At 44.5% G+C, this 17,248-nt stretch overlaps 1 protein-coding gene across 3 annotated transcripts in view; it reads left to right on the plus strand.

Annotated features, from left to right (window-relative positions):
* The window catches only part of SOCS7 (suppressor of cytokine signaling 7), a 55,611-nt gene that overhangs the window by 15,705 nt on the left and 22,658 nt on the right, over positions 1-17,248 (plus strand). For all 3 annotated transcript variants that reach the window (XM_003931484.4, XM_074388659.1, XM_074388660.1), the window contains 3 exons: positions 595-725; positions 2,174-2,342; positions 14,069-14,197. In XM_003931484.4, coding sequence (XP_003931533.3) covers positions 595-725; positions 2,174-2,342; positions 14,069-14,197 — 429 coding nt within the window. The remainder of the gene's footprint in view (positions 1-594; positions 726-2,173; positions 2,343-14,068; positions 14,198-17,248) is intronic.

Raw genomic sequence — 17,248 nt, forward strand, 5'->3', positions numbered from 1 at the left:
TGTCACTTAAGAAACTGCCTTAATTTCAGGATAGTGAGGTTTAGTAAGTTGCTGGTTTTCAAGGTTCTATGGTTTTTCTAAGCTTTTGGTATTTACTGCAGCCTTGTAAATAAGTACCAAGCATTTAGTAGCCCATACCTGCTTTGCCAGCTTTTAGTACCCAAGGAATAAAATGAATGAAATCAGCATTCTTTTCTACTTGCCTGGCAAAATCATTAGTCTTCCTGGGCAAGTAAGTGAGTCACTATTTCCAAGGCTGCCTTATCGGCACTTCATTTCGAGGTGGGAGAAGTTGGAATCACTCTAGGCTGGTGAAGCCCCTGAAGTTGTCACCTTAGTCAGGTTAGTGAGCAGCTCACCTCCCCCTTTCCTGGGGTTCAGTGTCCCCACCCATCCTTCACAGCTTACACGAGCCCACACAGCTTTTTGTTCCAGCCCATCCAGCTCTTTCCCACTGCTTTGGCTTCTACCCTTTCCAGCTTAGCTTCTAATGCCTTGCCCTCTTCAGTTAGCATCTCTTTTTTTTGGGGAGGGTTTATTTGTGGTTGAGAGCAATGAGGGTATACAAGTAACCACCACTCTTTTGCCCTGCAGATGCATTTCCCCGGATTGCTCCCATCCGAGCAGCTGAATCCCTGCACAGCCAACCGCCACAGCACCTCCAGTGTCCCCTCTACCGACCTGACTCGAGCAGCTTTGCAGCCAGCCTTCGAGAGCTGGAGAAGGTAGGTAGTGCCTAAGGACTGGCAGCTTACTTCTCCCATTAGCTAAATTTTGTACCCAGGTACTCCTTAATTTATTCGTTTATTTATTTTTAGAGAAAGGGTCTTGCTTTGTGGCCCAGGCTAGGGTGTAGTGGCATAATCATAACTCACTGCAGCCTCAAACTCCTGGGCTCAAAGGATCCTTCTGTCTCAACCTCCTGAGTAGCTAGTGCTACAGGCATGCACGACTATACCCAGCTAAAATTTATTTATATTTTTTGTAGAGACTGGTCTTGCTATTTCCCAGGCTGGTCTTGAACTCCTGGGCTCAATGTGATCCTCCTGCCTCTGCCTCCCAAAGCTCTAGGATTATAGGCATAAGCCACCATGCCCAGCCCCTATTTATTGTTTTTAGAGGAAGAGTAGTTTACTTGCTTCCGTATTTACAGTGACAAAAGCAGTGTATTACTGCTATTAATTCCATGAAATGTAATAAAATTGAATTTAGAGAAAAAATTTTGACATGATAAAGGCTGTAGGAGAAATGTTTACATAGTCTAAGCTGATTTTGATAGATTAGCTGACCCAATTTCCTCTTCATTTCTTGGTAGGGTCTTTGGTAAAGGAATTGTAGAATTAATATTGTTTGTTGTTGGTGTTGGTGGTGGTGTTGTTGTCTTGTTTTGTTTTTGAGACTGAGTTTTGCTCTCGTTGCCCAGGCTGGAGTGCAATGGTGTGATCTTGGCTTACTGCAACCTCTGCCTCCTGGGTTCAGGCAGTTCTCCTGCCTCAGCTGCTGAGTACCTGGGATTACAGGCATGTGCCACCACATCCAGCTAATTTTTGTATTTTTAGTAGAGACGGGGTTTCACCATGTTGGCCAGGCTGGTCTTGAACTCCTGACTTCAGGTGATCCACCTGCCTCAGCCTCCCAAAGTGCTGGGATTACAGGCGTGAACTACTGTACCTAGCCATTTTTTGTTTTTGAGGCAGAGTCTCACTGTGTCACCCAGGCTGTAGTGCAGTGGCACTATCCAGGCTCATTGCAGCCTCCACCTCCTGGTTCAGCCGATTCTCTTGCTTCAGCCTCCCGAGTAGCTGGGATTACAGGCATGTGCCACCATACCCGGCTAATTTTTGTATTTTTAGTAGAGATGGGGTTTTACCATGTTGTCCAGGCTACTCTTGAGCTCCTGACCTCGAGTGATTCGCCCACCTCAACCTCCCAAAGTGCTTGGATTACAGGTGTGAGACACCAAGTCCAGCCAGAATTATTATTCTGTTACTTTGGAGGGCCAAAAGTATAGTGAGCCTGATGTTCATTGCTAATGGTTGAGATGCTCGTGTATTTTACCTATTGAAATGTTTTGAATAATGCAGCGCATTCTCCCATGATAAGATAGATTGTGCTGAAAACTTTGACATTTCTCTGTCCTGATAACTAGCGGAGTGCTTCTTGTCTTTGATAGTGTGGTTGGTATTGGGGGCCAATGAATTGGGAAGATGCAGAGATGAAGCTGAAAGGGAAACCAGATGGTTCTTTCCTGGTACGAGACAGTTCTGATCCTCGTTACATCCTGAGCCTCAGTTTCCGATCACAGGGTATCACCCACCACACTAGAATGGAGCACTACAGAGGTAAGAGATGCTGGTAAGAGAGACTTGTTTCCCCCTTGCCTTGCTCTACCTTTGCTGTCTGACTTTTTGTGGAAGGGATTTGGAGGAATGGAGCTATGATTGGGGAAAAATTCTCTTAGACTCAGTTGAATATTGATATGGGCACTGGTTTCAGTCACTAGAAGAAATGGAGGGGGTAGGGAAGGGAGAGTAAAAGTTTCATTTAAAAGTCTGGTCAGCAGTGTTTTGTCTCCTAAATAGGAGGGCCTGAACAAAACTGTTGAAGAGGCTCCCAAGAATTGAGCTAGTAAAACTCTTCAGGTAAAAGGAAGAAAGAACCTAGGACCATTAGGCAGATCACAAGCTTTGTAATTAAACTTACCATCTAGAGACACTTTGTTAAATCACATATACAGAGGAGAATTTAGTGTTGATCCAGTAACTGTTCTGTTCTGAATTTCTTTGCCTGATAGTCACTTTCTCCCAGGCAGCATGGTGTTAATTTCTTTTGGTCAGTGTTGTAGTCTCTTAGGAAATATTCATCAAAATGCTGAGAGTTTGTGGGATCAGCATGCTTTAGACTGTCTGCCGTCCTCCTAGTGGTACCTCTTCCTTTGTGATCAGGTGGTACTTCATGTGCCGGTCATGCCTAGAAGCTGACTTGTTAAACACAGCTGTCTGGATTGACTTTGTATCGAGACAGTCTATATTTAACTTGGGCCAGAAATTTGTGATGCTCATTGCTTCTGAGGCTAGGTAATACATCCCTTGTCAAAATATCTGTGTATGCTACAAATAAAAAAAGCATAGAGAACTTTGGGGTGTTTCAGGGACTTGCTTCCCATCCCTCATAATCTTCTCATGGCGGTCAACCTTAAATGAATGCTATGAGACATTGCATCTGAGGTAGGAGCCTCTGTCCTGCTCTTCTCAGGCACCCCAGCATCTTCCCCACTCTCGGCCCATACTATGTCGGATTTATTTGCATCTGGCTCTCTCGTGAGGCAGGAAGTAGCTGTTTAAGTCAGTAGAGCTTTGTTCATGGTTTCCGCTGTCCCCACTTCTACCTTAGAGGTAACATGAAAAGAAAGGAACTTCCATCCAATGACCTGGAGTGAATTAGATAGCTAGGTGGGATAAGTGAGGGAGACTGCCACCTATTCTGCTGTTTGTAAAAACGAAAACACAGAAGCAAAAACCAAAATATGAAACAAGGCATTTCAGAGGGAAATAGTTTATTAAACCTATTCAAATGACTAGGCCATTGGAATTATAAATAAATACTTTATGTTCTGATAGGTGAGATGCCAGGCACAAGAGGTCTTTCAATGGTTCTCCCATTACTTTTTCTTTTTTTTTTTTGAGATGGAGTCTCACTCTGTCACCCCGGGTGGAGTCCAGTGGTGTGATCCCAGCTCACTACAGCCTCCAGCTCCTGGGTTCAAGCAATTCTTGCACCTCAGCCTCCCAAGTAGCTGGGATTACAGGTATGCATGACCATGCCCAGCTAATTTTTGTATTTTTAGTAGAGGCAAAGTTTCACCATGTTGGGCAGGCTAGTCTTGAACTCTTAGCCTCATGTGAATCTGCCTGCCTCAGCCTCCCAAAGTGTTGGGATGTCAGGCGTGAGCCACCGCACCTGGCCACCAATTACTTTTTGTTGAAGGGACTTTGCTTCCTTGAATAAATGGATTTTTTTTTTTTTTTTTTTTAATATGAGGTCTCATGCTGCTGCCAAGGTTGGAGTGTAGTGGATAATGGCTCACAGTAGCCTCAACCTCCCAGGCTCAAGTGATCCTCCTATCTTAGTATTGCTAGTAGCTGGGACTAGAGGTGTGCATTACAATGTCCAGGTAATTAAAAAAATTTTTTTTTTGATAGAGACAGGGTCTCACTATGTTGCCCAGGATGGTCTTGAACTCCTGGACTGGACTGATTCTACTGCCTTGGCCTCCCAAAGTGCTGGGATTACTGATGTGAGCCACTGTGCCTGGGCTGTAAGTGGAATTTTTAATGGAAACCTTGTGGGCCTTTCAGTTGCCAGTTTGCAGTGGAACATTTGTTTTTGTGTTTTTAAAGTGATGCTCTTAGAGTAGATAGACTCAAATCTGCAGTTCTCTTGACTGATTAGTATCCCTTTTTTGTGTGTGTGTGTCTTTTTTTAAAGACAGAGTCTGGCTCTGTGCCCAGGTTGGAGGGCAGTGCCACAATCTCAGCTCACCGCAACCTCCACCTCCCAAGTTCAAATGATTCTCCTACCTCAGCTTCCTGAGTAGCTGGGATTACAGATAAGTGCCACCACGCCTAGCTAATTTTTTTCGTTTTCTTTTTTTTTTTTTTTTTTAGTTTTTAAAGATGGGGTTTCCCCATGATGTCCAGGCTGGTCTTGAACTCCTGACCTCAGATGATCCACCCACCTTGGCCTCCCAAAGGATTGCCTGGCCTTATTTTTCAATATTGTTTTTGAGAAGGTGTCTTGATCTTGCCCAGGCTGGAGTGCATTGGCCTGATAACGGCTCACTACAACCTCCACCTCTTGGGTTCAGGTGATTCTCCTGCCTCAGCCTCCTGAGTAGCTGGGATTACATACGTGCACCACTATACCTGGCTAATTTTTGTATTTTTAGTAGAGATTGGGTTTCACCATGTTGGTCAGGTTTGTCTCGAACTCCTGACCTCAGGTGATCTGCCCGCCTCAGCCTCCCAAAGTGCTGGGATTACTGGCGTGAGCCACTGTGCTTGGCTGGGACAGCAGTTTTCTGTGTGTCCAGGTTGGTCTTGAACTACTGAGCTCACGCGATCTGCCCACCTGTGCTTCCCAAAGTGCTGGGATTGCAGGGATGAGCCACTGTGTCTGGCCCTTTTGTGTTCTTTTTGTAGGTGATTCCTTTGGAATCTGTTGCTTCAGTTTTTTGAGTTTTTTTGTTGTTTTATTTTTTTAAGTCCTAGGAGTTCAGATTCCCTTTCCCATTTGGGATTTTAAATTTTGAGATGGGATCTTTGTAATATGTTGGAGTATAGGGTTTTAAAGTTAAAGAAAGATTTAGATTTTTATTTTTTACACTCAACACACACGTGAATGAGTGAGACTACTGTTCCTGTCTTTCCTCGACTACTTAATATGGTCTCTTAGAAGTATATACAGTTGTCCCTTGAACAACCTGGGTTTGAATTGCACAGGTCTGCTTATACATGGATTTTTTTTTTTTTTTTTGAGACGGAGTTTCACTCTTGTTACCCAGGCTGGAGTGCAATGGCGCGATCTCAGCTCACCGCAACCTCCGCCTCCTGGGTTCAGGCAATTCTCCTGCCTCAGCCTCCTGAGTGGCTGGAATTACAGGCACACGCCACCACGCCCAGCTAATTTTTGTATTTTTAGTAGAGACGGGGTTTCACCATGTTGACCAGGATAGTCTCGATTTCTCGACCTCATGATCCACCCGCCTCGGCCTCCCAAAGTGCTGGGATTACAGGCTTGAGCCACCGTGCCTGGCCATACATGGATTTTAAAAAATAAATATATTGGAAAATTTTTGGAGATTTGTGACAGTTTGTAAAATCTTGCAAATAAACTGTAGCCTAGAAATATCAAAAAAATCAAAAAGGTATGTTATGAATGCATAAAATATGTGTGGATACTAGTCTATTTTAACATTTGCTACCATAAAATATATACAGATCTATTATAAAAAGTTAAAACTTGGGACGGGTGCGGTGGCTCACGCCTGTAATCCTAGCAATTTGGGAGGCTGAGACAGGCAGATTACCTGAGGTCAGGAGTTCAAAACCAGCCTGACCAACATGGAAAAACCCCATCTCTACTAAAAATACAAAAAATTAGCCAGGTGTGGTGGTGCATGCCAGTAATCCCAGCTACTTGGGAGGCTGAGACAGGAGAATTGCTTGAACCTGGGAGGCGGAGGTTGCGGTGAGCCGAGATTACGCCATTGCACTCCAGCCTGGGCAACGAGAGTGAAACTCCATCTTAAAAAAAAGAAAAAAAAGTTAAAACTTTATCAAAATGCTGAGCACAGTGGTGCACGCCTATAATCCCAGCACTTTGGGAAACCAAGATGGGTGGATCACGAGGTCAAGAGATTGAGACCATCCTGGCCAACTTGGTGAAACCCTGTCTCTGCTAAAAGTACAAAAATTAGCTGGGCGTGGTGGTGCGCACCTGTAGTCCCAGCTACTTGGGAGGCTGAGGCAGGAGAATTGCTTGAACTCGGGAGGTGGAGGTTGCAGTGAGCTGAGATTTGTCCCACTGCACTCCAGCCTGGACAACAGAGCAAGACTCCGTCTCAAAAAACAAAACAAAGCAAAGCAAAACAAACAAACAAAACTTGATCAAAGCTTATGCATACAAACACAGACCGTACATGGCACCATTCACTGTTGAGAGAAATAGAAGCAAATGTGAGGGTGCAGTATTAAATCATAACTGCATAAAAATTAACTTATGTACTGTATGTACTACTATAATAATTTCATAGCCAACCCTATTTCTATTGTGGTGAGCTCAAGTGTTGCAAGTATCTGTTTAAAATGCTGTGTGACACTAGTCATCACCACATCAGCGTTTCTCTCCAGTTAATTGTGTATCACAGGAAAAATTGATCTCTCATGGTTCTTGTATATTTTTCATTGTGTTTAGTGCAATACAGTAAACCTCAAGTAATGCCATGAGATCCACTAGTGCCACTAGTGTTGCTGGAAGTCCTCCCAAGAATCAGAGAAAAGTTAGGACATTACAAGAAAAATTGCTCTGTTTGTACATAGTTTGAGGTCTGTAGCTATGGTTGTTCACCATTTCAAGATAAGTGAATTCAGCATGAGGACTGTTGTAATAAAAGAAAAAGAAATTCATGAAGCTACTGCTGCAGCTTACATTTGTTGTGAAATAACTTTTTAATCTCATATTGAAAATGCAGCTTTTATGTGGGTGCCAGATTGCTGCTATAAGAAAAGCATACCGGCTGGGCGCGGTGGCTCAAGCCCGTAATCCCAGCACTTTGGGAGGCCGAGGCGGGTAGATGACGAGGTCAAGAGATCGAGACCATCCTGGTCAACATGGTGAAACCCCGTCTCTACTAAAAATACAAAAAAGTAGCTGGGCATGGTGGCACATACCTGTAATCCCAGCTATTCGGGAGACTGAGGCGGGAGAATTGCCTGAACCCAGGAGGCGGAGGTTGCGGTGAGCCGAGATCGCGCCATTGCACTCCAGCCTGGGTAACAAGAGCAAAAATCCGTCTCAAAAAAAAAAGAAAAGAGAAAAGCATACCTTGGCCGGGTGCAATGGCTCATGCTTGTAATCCCAGCCCTTTGGGAGGCTAAGTAGAAAGGATCGCTTGAGGACAGGAGTTGAAGACCAGCCTGCACAATATAGTGAGATCCTGTCTCTACAAAAATATTTAAAAATTAGCTGGGCATGGTGGTGCCTGTCTGTGGTCCCAGCTACTCAGGGCTGAACTGAGAGGATTGCTTGAGCCTCTGAGGTCAAGACTGCAATGAGCCACGATTGCTCCACTGCACTCCAGCCTGGGTGACAGAGCAAGAACTTGTCTCAAAAAAGAAAAGAGGCCAGGTGCGGTGGCTCACGCCTGTAATCCCAGCACTTTGGGAGGCCGAGGCAGGTGGATCACAAGGTCAAGTGATCAAGACCATCCTGGTCAACATAGTGAAACCCCGTCTCTACTAAAAATACAAAAAATTAGCTGGGCATGGTGGTGCATGCCTGTAATCCCAGCTACTCAGGAGGCTGAGGCAGGAGAATTGTTTGAACCCAGGAGGCGGAGGTTGCGGTGAGCCGAGATCGCGCCATTGCACTCCAGCCTGGGTAACAAGAGTGAAACTCCGTCTCAAAAAAAAAGAAAAGAGAAAAGCAAAGCATGCCTGTAGATTAATATGATTTAAGCAAAAGTAAAGTCATTATATGACAAGTTAAAGCAAGAGGAAGGTGAAGGAACTAGAGCTGGAGAATTTATTGCTGGTGATGGATGGTTTGTAATTTTAGGAAGGTTTGCCTTGAAAACTGACAAGATAACAGGAGACGTAGCTTCCACTGACCAAGAGACAGCTGACGGGTTCCCAGACACTATGGAGAAAATCACTGAGGAGAAATGATATCTGCCTGAACAGGTTTTTAATGAAAATGAAAGTGTCTTATTCTGGGGGAAAAAAATGTCACAAAGGACATTTATTAGTAAGGAAGAGAAGCAAGAACCAGAATTTAAGGCACGAAGGGGTAGGCTGACTCTCTTGTTTTGTGCAAATGTGGTTGGGTTAATAGGACTACCTTTATCTATAAAGCTGCAGTCTTTTGGTTGTACAGCAAGAAGGGATGTACAATGAGAACCTTTTTTTCTGGATTGATTTCATCAGTGCTTTGTCTCTGAAGTCAGGAAATACCTTGCCAGTAAGCGACTGCCTTTTAAAGATCTTTTGATATTGGTCAATGCCCCTGGCCACCCAGAACCTCATGAGTTCAACACCAAAGGTGTCAAAGTGGTCTACTTTCCCCCAGACACAATCTAGATCAGGAAGTCATAAGGACCTTTAATGCTTATTGCACAGGGTACTCTATGCAAAGGGTTAAGTGCTGTGGCAGAAGATACTGATAGAACATCATGAATGTCTGGAAGGATTCCTCCACTGAAGATGCCAATAGTTGGCTGGGCGCAGTGGCTCACGCCTGTAATCTCGGCACTTTGGGAGGCCGAGGTGGGCAGATTGTCTGAGGTGTGGAGTTTGAGACCGGCCTGGCCAACATGGTGAAACCCTGTCTCTGCTAAAAATACAAAAATTAACCAGGTATGGTGGTGCGCGCCTATAATCCCAGCTACTTGGGCAGGAGAATCATTTGAACCTGGGAGGTGAAGGTTGCAGTAAGCTGAGATTGCTTCACTGCACTCCAGCCTGGGTGACAGAGTGAGACTCCATCTCAAAAAAAAAAAAAAAAAAAAAAAGGACGATGCCATAGTTGTTACAGAAAAAGTGTGGGTCAGGTGCAGTGGCTCATGCCTGTAATCCCACACTTTGGGAGGCCGAGGTGGGCAGATCACTTGAACTTGGGAGTTAGAGACCAACCTGGGCAATGTAGTGAAACCACATTTCCAGAAAAGACACAAAAATTAGCTGGGCATAGTCTTGCGTACCTGTAGTTCCAGGTACTCGAGAGGGTCAAGGCTGCAGTGAGCTGTGGTCATGCCACTGCACTCAAGCCTGGGCAACAGAGTGAGATCCTGACTCAAAAGAAAAGAAAAAGTTGTGAAAGCCATCAAGCCCAAAACAATAAATTCCTGCTGAAGAAAACTGTGTCCAGAAATTGTGCGTGACTTCATAGGATCTGTGACAGAGCCAATCAAGGAAATCATGAAAGAGATTGTGGATATGGCAAAAAAAGAAGGTGAGGGTGAAGTATTTCGAGATAGGGATCTTACAGAAATTCAGGAACTCATAGACACCACCACATCAGAGGAAATAACTAAGGATGACTTGATGGAGATGAGTCCTTCTGAGCCAGTGCCAGATGACGAGGAAGAAGACGTAAAAGAAACAGTGCCAGAAAACATTGATGTCAGGCAATCTGGCAGAAGGGTTCAGATTATTTGAGACTGCTTTTGAGTTATTTTAGACTTGGACCCTTCTATGATACGGGCACTGAAACCAAAGCAAATGGTGGAAGAAGAATTGGTACCATATGGAAACATTTTAGAGAAATGAAAAGGCAAGCCTGCGTGTAGAGGCTCATGCCTGTAATCCCAGCACTTGGGAGGCCAAGGCAGGGGGATCACTTGAGGCCAGGAGTTCAAGATCAGACTGGGCTGGTAGTCTCAGCTACTGAGGAGGCTGGGGCAGGAGGATCACTTGACCCCAGTAGTTTGAGGCTGCAGTGAGCTGTGATCATGCCACTGCACTCTAGCCTGGGTGACAGGGTGAGTCCCTGTTTCTAAAAAATAGAAAAAAACAAAAAAAGTCAGACAAATTGTAACATATTTCTGTAAGTTTATACCTATACCAAGTGTGCCTTCCTCCCCTGCCTCCCCTTCCACCTTCTCTACCTCTTCTACCTCTGCCATCCCTGAGACACCCTCCTCTTCCTCCTTAGTCTATTTGGTGTGAAAACAATGAGGATGAAGACCTTTATCATGATCCACTTTATGGTCACGTTATAATGATCCACTTCCATTTAATGAATAGTAAATGTATTTTCTCTTATTTTCTTAATAGGATTATTTTTTTAAGCTTTGTTGTAAGAATACAGTATATAATATATATCACATATGAAATATATGTTAATCAACTGTTTATATTATTGGTAAGGCTTTCAGTCAACAGTAAGTTATTTGTAAAGTTTTGGGGGAGTCAAAAGTTATATGTGAGCCGGGCACGGTGGCTCAAGCCTGTAATCCCAGCACTTTGGGAGGCGGAGGCGGGTGGATCATGAGGTCAAGAGATCGAGACCATCCTGGTCAACATGGTGAAACCCCATCTCTACTAAAACTACAGAAAATTAGCTGGGCATGGTGGCGCCTGCCTGTAATCCCAGCTACTCGGGAGGCTGAGGCAGGAGAATTGCCTGAACCGAGGAGGCGGAGGTTGCGGTGAGCCGAGATCGCGCCATTGTACTCCAGCCTGAGTAACGAGTGAAACTCCATCTCAAAAAAAAAAAAAAAAAAAAAGTTATATGTGGATTTTTTATTTTGGTGGGGAATGAGGGGGATGTTGAGCCATTGGGATTGGGTTCATGCCCCTCCCCGCCGCCGCCGTTATTCAAGGGTCAGTGTACATGTGTAAGTCAGTCAGTCCTCACTTAAAGTCATCAATAGATTCTTGGAAACTGACTTTAAGCAAAATGACGTATAACAAAACCAATTTAATTTAATTTATTTTTTGAGATGGAGTTTCGCTCGTGTTGCCAGGCTGGAGTGCAGTGGCTTGATCTCAGCTCACCGCAACCTCCGCCTCCTGGTTTCAATGAATTCTCCTGCCTCAGTGTCCGGAGTAGCTGGGATTACAGGCATGTGCCACCATGCCCGGAGTAGAGACAGGGTTTCTCCATGTTGGTCAGGCTGGTCTCAAACTCCTGACCTCAGGTGATCTGCTCGCCTTTGCCTCCCAAAGTGCTAAGATTACAGGCGTGAGCCACTGCACCTGGCCTAACAAAATTAATTTTGCCATAGGCTAATTAGTACAAACAAGAGTCTAGTTTCTTTCTTTTTTTTTTTTTTTTTGAGATGGAGTTTCGCTCTTGTTCCCCAGGCTGGAGTGCAATGGCGCAATCTCGGCTCACCCCAACCTCCGCCTCCTGGGTTCAAACAATTCTCCTGCCTCAGCCTCCTGAGTAGCTGGAATTACAGGCATGCACCACCATGCCCAGCTAATTTTTTGTATTTTTAGTAGAGACGGGGTTTCACCATGTTGACCAGGATGGTCTCAATCTCTTGACCTCGTGATCCACCCGCCTCGGCCTCCCAAAGTGCTGGGATTACAGGCTTGAGCCACCGCGCCCGGCCTAGGAGTCTAGTTTCTATGGCATATTTCTGGTGACAAAAAATAAAGTCTAAGAAAGACCAAACTTTTAAATAAAGACTAAAACACTTCTAATATTAAACAGTGAAGTATATGTAAACTATACACACATGTAAGAAAGATTAATAAAAACAAGTTAAGATAATCATTTACCCAAGTATTCCAGCTCAGGGTCACCAGTGGCTGTAGCTTATCCTAGCAGTTCAGAGTGCAAGGCAGATCAACCCTGGACAGGACACCATTCCATCATGGGGCGTTTACCCACATACCCACATTCACTCAGACTAGGACAGCTTAGTATGCCATTTCACCTTACGTGCACATCTCTGGGATATGGGAGGAAACCAGCATGCCCGGAGAAAACCCATGCAGATGTGCAAACTCCACACAGACAGTGGTCCTGGCTGGAAATAGATTTTTTTTTTCTCATCAGTGTTACAAGCAAACAGGTGTGGTGACTCACGTTTGTAATCCCAGCACTTTGGGAGGCCGAGGCAGGTGGATCACTTGAGGTCAGAAGTTCAAGACCAGGTGGCCAACATGGTAAAACCCTGTCTCTATTAAAAATACAAAAATTAGCCAGACATGGTGACAGGTCCTGTAATTCCAGCTACTCGGGAGTCTGAGGCAGGAGAATCTCTTGAACCCAGGAGATGGAGGTTGCAGTGAGCCAAGATCAGGCCACTGCATCCAGCCTGGGCGACAGAGCCAGACCCCGTCTCCAAAAAAAAAAGTTACACAGAAACAACACTGAACAAAATGTTATTCAAAGACTTGCTTATATGTGTACATACACAATCATATGCTGTTTAGCAACTTTTTGGTCAACAATAGACTACATATATGCCAATGTTCCCATAAGATGGTATTACTGTATTTTTAGTGTACTTTTTCTATGTTTAAATACATTTAAATATCATTGTGTTAGAGTTACATCCACCCTTCAGCACAATAACATGCTATACAGGTGTGTAGCCTAGAGCAACAGGCTGTACCACATAACCTAGGTATGTAGTAGGCTATACCATCTAGGTTTGGATAAGTACACTGATGTTCACACAGCAAAATCGCCTAATGTTGCATTTCTCTGAACATATTCCTGTCATTAAGTAATACATGACTGTATCTACACTTAATACACATAATAAGTATTGATATATATATAGAGAGAGGAAGTCTGTGATTTAAAGATTAGTGTTCATATATGATGAAAAATTTTGTATCCTTTTCTTCTCATTTGAAATTGTTATATATTTTTTTGAGACGGGGTTTCACCATGTTGACCATGTTGACCAGGATGGTCTCAATCTCTTGACCTCGTGATCCACCTGCCTCGGCCTCCCAAAGTGCTGGGATTACAGGCGTGAGCCACCACACCTGGCTGCTCATTTGAAATTATTAAAGGTTGCCGGGCGCGGTGGCTCACGCCTGTAATCCCAGCACTTTGGGAGGCCGAGGCGGGTGGATCACGAGGTCAAGAGATTGAGACCATCCTGGTCAACATGGTGAAACCCCGTCTCTACTAAAAATACAAAAATTAGCTGGGCATGGTGGCGCACGCCTGTAGTCCCAGCTACTAGGGAGGCTGAGGCAGGAGAATTGCCTGAACCCAGGAGGCGGAGGTTGCGGTGAGCCGAGATCGCGCCATTGCACTCCAGCCTGGGTAACGAGAGCGAAACTCCGTCTCAAAAAAAAAAAAAAAAATTATTAAAGGTTAGGTATCCCTAATCTGAAATCCAAAATGCTTCAAAATCTGAAACTTTTGCACATTAACGTGATGCTCAAAGGAAATGCTTATTGGAGTGTCTTGGATTTCAGAGTTTTAGATTAGGGATGTTCAACTGGTAAGTATAACGCAAATATTACAAAATCTGAAACACTTGTGGTCCCAAGCATTTCGGATAAGGAATACTTGTATTTACTTAACAAAAACCTTGTAAGACCTAATTTATGTTTTAAAAAAGGCAACATCTTTTTTTTTTTTTTTTTTTTTTTTTAAATTTTAGTATCAGGAGAGAGCTGGAGTAAAGGCAGCATCTTTCTTACAGTTAACTGTGAGATAAGCAAGAACAGGTGGCTTCAGAGACCTTCGAGCCATCTCACCCCCAAACTGCCCTCCCAAAAGTGAGAATCATTGTTAAAATATTCAAACCAGCTTCTCATATCTTCTAAAGTAAGTTTTAAAATTTTTACGTCTTAATTTTCCATGACAGGAACCTTCAGCCTATGGTGTCATCCCAAGTTTGAGGATCGCTGTCAATCTGTTGTAGAGTTTATTAAGAGAGCCATTATGCACTCCAAGAATGGGAAGTTTCTCTATTTCTTAAGATCCAGGGTTCCAGGTAAGACTGTACTTCTGTTAATTATATAACTTAACTTGCGTGTGATCCAGTTTAGTGTCAAAAAACACCACCCCTACAAAAGGCCATGGTTACGCTTTTTTCCCCCGGCTGTTGTAGCAACAACTCTTCTTACAGAATCGCATGGTTAATACCCTGCCTTTATACATTAATCTCTCAACATACTGAGGAGGAATCTTTGCTTCTCTGACCACATGAATGAGAAAACTGCTTCCACTTCTAATGTCCAGGCATCATGTGAATATTTGACATTTGGAGGAGTCCCTGATCCAGACATTTCAACATTTATAAGTGAAGCCAGAGAGGTGAGAGCTCTAAGGTCCTACACATAGAAACAGGGAAGGTAAGAGAATGTTTACCAGAAAGGCAGGGGCAAGTATCAGGGAGGTTGAATCTGGTTAGGCGTGGTGGCTTATGCCTGTAATCCCAGCACTTTGAGAGGCTGAGGTGGGAGTATTGCTTGAACCCAGGAGTTTGAGACCCCCATCTCTTAAAAAAAAAAAAAAATTAGCCAGGCATAGTGGTGCATGGCTGCACCACCTGTAGTCCCAGTTAGTTGGGAGGCTGAGGTGGGAGGATTGCTTGAGCTCAAGGTCGAGGTTGCAATGAGCTGTGATCCTGCCACAGCATTCTAATCTGAGTGATAGAACAAAACCCTGTCTCCCCGCAGAAAAGAAGAAAAAGCCGAATCCGATTGCATATTGCAAGCTGTTAGGAAGTATCTGCTGTGGGTTTGCCCATGTTGTACTAAACTTGCTGTGAAATAGTAGATACTTTCTTTTGTATCTTGCCGCCCCTACCGTTGATGAATACAAGACCTCTCTCCATTTGGGAGTGCTGGGCTGTCTCTATCCTTGATAGTGTGGTTGTATAGGCTTCCTGCCCAGTAAGTTAGGGAGGTGTCTGTACAATCTGTGGAGGGCAAGAGGGGCTTGTTTGGAGCAATCTGCGTTTATAGTGTTGGGTAAGACAAAATGACAAGTACATTAATATGAGGATCTTGTAAGATACAAACAACCTAAGCCATGCATGGTGGCTCACACTGTAATAATCCCAGTACTTTGGGAGGCTGAGATGGGCAGATCACTCAAGTCCAGGAGTTCAAGACCAGCCGGGACAACATGGCGAAACCCTGTCTCTATAAAATACACAAAAATGAGCCGGGTGTGATGGTGGGCATCTGTAGTCCCAGCTACTCGGGAGGCTAAAGTGGAAGGATCACTTGAGCCTGGGAGGTGGAGGCTGCAGTGAGCTAAGATTACACCAGTGTACTCCAGCCTGGGTGACACAGTGAGACCCTGTCTCAAAACAAACAAAAACAGCAGGGCGCAGTGGCTCATGCCTGTAATCCCAGCACTTTGAGGCTAAGGCAGCTGGATCACCTGAGATCAGGAGCTTGAGCCAACTTAGCTTAAACTTGGTGAAACCCGTTTCTACTACAAATACAAAAATTAGCCGGTTATGGTGGTGGGCACCTGTAATTCCAGCTACTGGGGAGGCTGAGGCAGGAGAATTGCTTGAACCCGGGAAGGAAGTGGAGATTACAGTAAGCTGAGATCACACCATTGCACTCCAGCTTGGGTGATAGAGCAAGACTCTCTTTAAAAACAAACAAACAAAACTTAAAATGAGAACTTCATGCTTTCCCATTGAATCAAATTAAGATTTTTTTTTTTTTTTTTTTTTTTTTGAGATGGAGTTTCGCTCTTGTTACCCAGGCTGGAGTGCAATGGCACGATCTCGGCTCACCGCAACCTCCGCCTCCTGGGTTCAAGCAATTCTCCTGCCTCAGCCTCCTGAGTAGCTGGGATTACAGGCACGTGCCACCATGCCCAGCTAATTTTTTGTATTTTTAGTAGAAACGGGGTTTCACCATGTTGACCAGGATGGTCTTGATCTCTTGACCTTGTGATCCACCCGCCTCGGCCTCCCAAAGTGCTGGGATTACAGGCTTGAGCCACCGCACCCGGCCTCAAATTAAGATTCTTAAACAGAATGCCAAGAAAGTGCTCTAAACTGTGTTCAGAGGAGCCACAGGCAGAAGACTAGGAACTGGATTGAGCCAGGTGACAGGACTGTTTCTTGTAATCTTGGTGATTTAAGTAAGGCATGGCAGGGTGTGAACTGTATTAATTCTCACTTCATTTAGTTTTGTCTCAGTACTGTCAACACAGTTGGGCCTTGTGCAGTTGACTTGGTTAAAGGGAAAAGTTAGACACCTTCCTTATAGGAGTTGACTCTGCTTAGCAGTTTTTAAATTTATGGCTTTTTGGAGAATATTTATTTAACAAATATTTATTTTGTAACTTAGTATCAAAAATAAGCTACATCTCTGCCCTCAGAGAATTGATAGCCTCAAAGAGGGGACAGGAAGGAAGACAAAAGTAAAAGCACATATTCGAGTTAGTACAAAGCATGGTGGTAGCTGGGCGTAGTGGCTCAAATGCCTGTAATCCCAACACTTTGGGAGGCTGAGGCGGGTGGATCACCTGAGATGGAGAGTTTGAGACCAGCCTGACCAACACGGAGAAACCCCATCTCTACTAAAAATACAAAATTAGCGTAGTATGGTGGCACATGCCTGTAATCTCAACTGCTTGGGAGGCTGAGGCAGGAGAATTGCTTGAACCCAGGAGGCGGAGGTTGCAGTGAGCCGAGATCGTGCCATTGCACTTCAGCCTGGGCAACAAGAGCGAAACTCTGCGTCAAAAAAAAAAAAACAAAAAAACAAAAACATGGGCCGGGCACGGTGGCTCAAGCTTGTAATCCCAGCACTTTGGGAGGCCGAGGCGGGTGGATCACGAGGTCAAGAGATCGAGACCATCCTGGTCAACATGGTGAAACCCCGTCTCTACTAAAAATACAAAAAATTAGCTGGGCATGGTGGCACGTGCCTGTAATCCCAGCTACTCAGGAGGCTGAGGCAGGAGAATTGCCTGAACCCAGGAGACGGAGGTTGCGGTGAGCCGAGACCGCGCCATTGCACTCCAGCCTGGGTAACAGGAGCGAAACTCCGTCTCAAAAAAAAAAAAA

This window comes from Saimiri boliviensis, chromosome 17 (genome assembly GCF_048565385.1).
Source record: "Saimiri boliviensis isolate mSaiBol1 chromosome 17, mSaiBol1.pri, whole genome shotgun sequence".
Taxonomy (NCBI): domain Eukaryota; kingdom Metazoa; phylum Chordata; class Mammalia; order Primates; family Cebidae; genus Saimiri; species Saimiri boliviensis.